At 39.7% G+C, this 6489-nt stretch overlaps 1 protein-coding gene across 1 annotated transcript in view; it reads right to left on the minus strand.

The window, feature by feature from the left end:
• Positions 1 to 340: 340 nt before the first annotated feature.
• POLR2M (RNA polymerase II subunit M) overlaps positions 341 to 6489 on the minus strand; it is a 10663-nt gene continuing 4514 nt past the window's right edge. The window contains exons 2-4 of the mRNA XM_085303348.1: positions 5484 to 6179; positions 4579 to 4801; positions 341 to 3593 (exon numbers count right to left, since the gene is read on the minus strand). Coding sequence (XP_085159474.1) covers positions 3456 to 3593; positions 4579 to 4801; positions 5484 to 6179 — 1057 coding nt within the window. The 3' untranslated portion in view covers positions 341 to 3455. The remainder of the gene's footprint in view (positions 3594 to 4578; positions 4802 to 5483; positions 6180 to 6489) is intronic.

A 6489-nucleotide genomic window follows, 5' to 3' on the forward strand; every position in this document is an offset into this window, starting at 1 on the left:
CATGTTTCAGACTAGGCAAAAATCAAGAAACTACAGCTGCTGCCTCTCATATATACCTGCCTCACCTCGTACAGCCCTCAGACCCGTGGCGCGCCATTTAAGATCYGTCTCTGCCATCTTTCACACTTGTGTGACTGACCAGCTTCAGATCTTACAGATCTTTTCATTCATTCACGCTCCCACAAGTTTTCCTTCCTACATAGCAATTGTTTCCTAACTCTGATTCCAGTGTTTTCCTGGCTGAGCACTGGAACAAAAGGTTCTGATTTTCCCCAAAATTGACTTCAAACTTTACACAATCAAAACATCTTACGTGAAAAAAAAATATTCACACAAAGAATTCCTTCAGAAACACATTTTGAGTTATTTATTTTCTACTAGATTAATAGTCCACACCAATAAAACAGAACAAGCTCCTCAATTCTCAAGGTCTGTTTTCAAGTGTTCTGGAACCAGAGAACTGTAAAATACACAACAGTAATACCGTTCTTGAACAGAAACTTAATTCAGTATGACTACACCGTTCCAGGATCCATCCGCTTTTTCTCTAACCTATTTCAGTCCTTTGAATTGCACATCCTCCACATCATGGGACTCTCTTTATACCTGTCTTTTTTTTGCCATCTTAYCACTGTCAATATCTTAATTCAAAGAGGCATGTACATACCTGTACTCAAAAGCTGGGATTCAAGGAGCCCCCAAGAAAGCTTCCTTCAAATAATAACTTAAAAATTTACTCCATAAGCTTGGTTTGGCATTTACACAGCACTCTCATCCACAAGGGCTTCCACAGCACTTGCTAAACAGCTGCTAATGGCATAGCGAGTATGTAATACACTTCACCTGTTACTACAATGAGGTTTGTTTTTTAGGGGAAAGTTTGCTCTTCCAGGGGATCCATTTTGGCAAAATCCCAACATGCCAAAGGCTGCAAAGGCTGTCAAAACATGGATCAAGAAAACTGCCTCTCCCTTAAAAAGTTTAGARAGCAAAAATAAGCCTGGAAAGCACATGGAAAAGAACATGATTTTAGTCAGCATGAGAAGGCAGTGGTCAGCAGCAGCTAGGTCAAGCTAACCTTCAGCAACCTGGAAAACTAAATTCTTAATCGTATACTTCTGCGTAAATTCCTTATGCACAAAAGAGCTGGCACGGAAAAAACACAAATACTACCTTAAAAAACGTCTGGCAGCACAGACAGTACAGAGACAAGGCAGAGAGAAGCAAATAGGCCTAGAAGTGATGATGTGCTTCATGCATCAGTGAAGGCAAAGCCAATATACTTCTCAGTCCTGCTGTCCGTATAGTACAACAGGCTGAAAGAACAGGAAGGCTGATAATAAGGCTCAGCTGGACTAACAGGTGGTAGCACAGACAACAGTGATCTGAGAGGTGAACTGCACCCACAGGAGAGAAGWGCGTTCCACCAGCCTGTGGACCAGAGCCACATGCAAGGAAGAGACTGAAGAGAGAAATATATGCGGGGGCAGGGGAAGGAGAAAGTGGAAAAGAAGAACATAAGGCCTGGAAGCAGTAAACACCAGCACATCTCAAACCAAAATAGGAAATTAGAAAAGGAAGCCTCAGGAGGAGGGCAGCTGCAGGAAAAAATACAAAACCACAAAAGCATTCACGTCTCTGCAAGATATCCAAATGACCAGGATATACAGGTGTCCAGGTGCACAGCTGGTGTTTAGATGGAGTTGCAGAAAGCAAGAGGAGGCAGCAATGGAAGRAGGATGCATGAGAGGTGGCAGAAGTTAAATGCAGACACAGGGAGCAATATGTGAGATAAGGAATGGAYGGTATACAGATGTAGAATATGAATTAGCTCTTGCAAGAGGGGAGATGACACCTATGAAGAGAGGGGAAAAGCTGACAGTTCATGAAAAGCCAATGGTTATTGAGAAGGAAAAACCAGTGAGAAAGAAGGGTACAGTAGAGAGGCAACACACATGAGCAACAGATGGCCTAATCTAAAAATGCCACATATTAGCTTAGCAGCAGCTCTGCCTGCCAAACTGCATGGCCAGGAGAGGGACTGTACCACAGAGACTGCCTGGGACAGTTTAYAGAGCATTTGGGAAAGAATAGCTATCTGCTAACAGAGTGCTGATGATGGTATTAGCTGCTTTATACCCTCAAGAAATGRCAGAAAGACTCTCATCTCACATTCCTAAATGACATTGTGCAGCTTTTTGAATGACTTGCATCTGGAAAACCCTTGGTTTCAAGAGACACTATTCCTGCAGGAAGATGTACTGATCCAGGGAGTGCCTTGCRCACACAGCTGCCCTGCTCACGCTGCTGCTCCAGCTTCTCGGAAATCACGTTTTGCCAGGCTATATAAGGAATCTTTGGGATTTGTTTTTTAAAACTAAAACAAACTCATAATAGGGTTGAAATATACAATCCTGATTCAAATCCTAGTCAACAGTGGAATACTATTGTGAAATATTTTTCAGTCGTGTTCCTCATCTTTCAAATTTTGTAATAAAAGGCAGAAAATGTTTTTGTTAGAAATAATTTTATCCTCAAGCAACAGCAAAACCTGCAAAATTCACAGGACTTATTTTCTCCARGAAAAACACAGGATGGGTTTCTATTAATTTACATTATCAGACTATGAAAAAATAGTATTTCAAAGTTTGAAACAAGTGTACAAAAATACAGAAAAACACCAAGGCCTTTAATAAAAATATTAAAGTCTTCATCTGACTTCTTGATGTGCTTTGAAATAATTACCAAGAATGAAACAGCAGAGTCCTTTAAAGTCCAAACAGAATTTGAGTTTCAAACAACTTGAAATTCTTACCTATTTACAGCACAAGGGAAGAAAGTGTTATTTTAGGGTGTGGGCACAGAAATAAGCTCTCATGTGGTAAGAAAGTAACTTAACAGCCTAACTTATCACATATTTATCATAGCTGTCCATGCATACATTTTCCCCAAATCATAAAYGCAAGATAATCCAAAACAGATTATGCCTCAATAAAAGAAGTACCTCACATTTATATGAGACGAGCTCTCACACGTGAAGTTTCCATGAAGCAGATCACAGGCACCTTAGCTTACTTTACGGACATGTGTGTGGATGCCTTTTGTAAAGTTTTTTTTTTTTTTTTTTCCTAAACAAAGCCTTCTCTTGCAGATGATTGATCATAGGCTGCAAAAATGTATTAAGGAGCAACCTTTACCAAAGCTGAAAACTAATTATTGGGCTTTTCACAAGGGTTAACTGCCCCCAGTGCTCTGAAAAGAGACTCCAAATAACACTAAAGTTTATATTCTTATAAACATAAGGTTTATACTGAACTCTTCCCATAGCTGTAATGTTATAGTTTCAAGAAAAAACTGACTAGGTCAAGAACTTTCATTATCCGGGTTTGAGGTTCTAAGAAGTGCTGCATAAAAGATCGGTTACGTGGCTTATCTTCAGGCATTCATTCTTTAATTCAGTCCTCTCCTGAAATATAATCTTCATCTCTAACTTCTCTGTATTGCATTGAGGCCTCCCCYTCTGGTTCAAACTTGATCATTTTTATATTCAATCTTTCCGCAAGCTTCTGTGCTGCAAGTTTGGCTTGCATTTCCTATTAAAAAAAATAATAATCAAGTTAAGAAAAGCATTAATTTGTCATTTTTACCCTCATCATCACAAAAAATCTTGTAAAGGAAAAATATGTCATAATAGTAATATTAGTAACTCTAAAGTGGTCTTAAGTTAAATCTCTAAAAATTATTGGAAAAAACCTAAATTTCTTTAGATTTAATACATAACTGAGCTATTAATATTTGAAAACCTCTCTATGCAAGCTGAAAGTCCTTGAGTGGCAGGCCTCATCTGTGATATATTACTGTCACCTTTAACGAAACATCAGTCCAGGCAGGAGAGCAGCCCTGCACAGTAACTATGTAGCAAGGAGCAATGCCTGTCACTCAGCAAACAGTCTGTTTCCATTTTCAGTGGAATTACTCCCTTCAAGTGCCAAGACAACTAAATTAGCAAGTGCTTGAGAAATGATAGGCAGCAATACACACTTTTACAAGAGTGCCTAGTTTAAACATTAGCTCAGTACCATGGCAAGTCCATACCAAAATACATGATAGTGGAATTCTGCATGAAATGTCCTTAACCTTAAAGAACTTCAGAACTTAGTTTATTCTGTGCATGAAATATCCTAAGCCAAGTGTACCTACCTGCATGTTTTAGAAATATTAAACCCTAATATGCCTTCATTTAKGCAAGGGCTGTAAACTCTTTAAAAGATAATGGCAAGGCACACATTTGAATTTTTAGTCAGAGATGAACTGATCATAATGGAATTAGCTAATTGCGCAAAGAATAATGCTAGATTTTGTTTAATGTAYAAATGGCAGTTTCAGAAGGGATTAATTCATCATTTAAATATATCATTAAAAGAACCAAATACAAGAAAAAACACCTTTCCTCACATGGGCTGGAAGTCTCAATTTCATCACCAAACTCATCAGTATCAAAAGACACCTTTATGTTTTCTTTTTCAGAAGTGGTCTCAATTATACAATTACTTTTCAGAGCAAGTCTTAAATACATACCTCATAAGCTTCTTTTTGCTGTATCTGAATTGCAATGGACTCATCTATAGATAATAACTTAGCAGGGGCATGATGAAGTGGTGGTAGCCGAGCTGCTGTAATGTCATTCAAATGTTTCTTATCCCTAAGTTGTCTTTCTTCAGCAGTAATTGGAGAGCCAAATGCTCCAGGTGACTGACTGGATGAGGAACTATGTGATGATCCACTTAACTCTCCTGATAATCTATAAGTGATAAAGCATACAAGTTGTGAACCAAATTTGCAACACAGRGTTGAATAACTTCAGTTCTGAAACCATGTTACTCTCAACATGTAAGAGTTGAAAAGTTCACGGAGCACGTCAACTGTCACATCACCACATACAAAGAAAAAACAGCACTTTGAAAAGCTGAAAAGATAAATCTTCTCATCATTTAATCAGACATAGTTTCTCTGCAGAGAGACACTGTCACAAGTTACTCTTGATAGTGAGCAGAAAAGTATGTCAATTAAGCAGCACACACAAAGCAGCAATGTCTTGCTATTTCAGCAAAGGAAAGTACAAACTCTTACAGCTATCTATACAACAGGAACTGCAACTTCTGTGGTGCTGGAGGAAAGCAAAGGCCAGCTACTATTAAGGTTTTACATAATCCACAAGAAAGTTCTGTTGATTGTTTAATAGTTTTGTAGCTCAAGCTAAGAAATTCTATGAAGACTTGCACTTTTTCTAAAAAGGGTAGACTAGACTACTGCTCAATATTTAGATTCTGTACTTAACGCTGAAGAGCTAATATATTAACACAGCATGTCATATAACTTTAAATCTCTGTAATCACCACCAGAAAATAAACCCATCATGCTCATTCTGCATAATTTCCAATTTTATACAAATCAATTATTTCACAAAAAAATCTAATACTTACATATTTGTTTTAAATTTGTTTTTCTTAGTGATTGGGTTCTTGACTCTAGACTCTAGGACTTCAATATAATGTGGTTTTTTGGTATGCAGGCTGCCAAAGATATTTTCCTTATGTTTAGCAACATTCTGCTCCTTCTCCAATACTCTTTCATTATTATCCCCCTCTGCAATTGTAATTTTTTGAAAGGCATCAACCAACATGTCTTTATTGTTGCCCAAAGCACCTGTACTTYCTGTACCATCCTGAGAATTAATCTGAGATATCTGCTGATCATTTTTCAGATGACTGCCTGTGGCTGACTTGGAGCTAATTTCATAAAAATGATTCTGATCTTTGATATCAGTCTTTATTTTATCATTTCTTCTCTGAGTCCTCTGACTTTCAAAAGCTGTATCCGTGGCATCTTGCTGAGTACATTCTGCCTCCTGCCTCTGGGAAGCGATCTCAGAGACTTCTTTAATATCAGAATTCTCATTAAAGACTGAGGAATCTTCCTGGTTGGGTAYGTCTTCATGTAGGGTAGTTTGCTGCTTGCTCTTATGAGCCTCCTCCTGTTTCGCCTGGAACTCCAACCTGACAGTGGACAACAGCTCAGTTGTCTTCACCAGTTCTTCCTCTTGTGAAATGGCAAGTGTCAGCTTTTCCACAAAATCGGAGATCTTCTTACCCTTATCCGGAAGCCTGCCAATAAATTTCCTAAGAGAAAATAAATAAAGTACAGAAGAAGGTATAAACAGCCCTATCTCAACTGGATAGGCAGATACACGCAACTGCTCCACCAAAGCAGCGAGCGCTGCAGGTTCCTCACTGCAGTGCTGAGCTCCGTCGCAGGCGCTGGGCTCCTGAGGGCTCAAGCGACGCAGCGCGCCCACCGCCGCAGACGCGCCGACGAGGCGAGCGCTACGCTCTCCCGCCCGGGCAGGGCAGCGCCGCCGCGGGCAGCGCCGCGCCCGAAGGCTCGCCCAGGTTTCCGAGGAGGCGCGCAGCAGGGGCCACCCCGCGCAGG

Source organism: Rhea americana, unplaced genomic scaffold (genome assembly GCF_003343005.1).
Source record: "Rhea americana isolate MKP2758 unplaced genomic scaffold, rheAme1 scaffold_2, whole genome shotgun sequence".
Classification (NCBI taxonomy): domain Eukaryota; kingdom Metazoa; phylum Chordata; class Aves; order Rheiformes; family Rheidae; genus Rhea; species Rhea americana.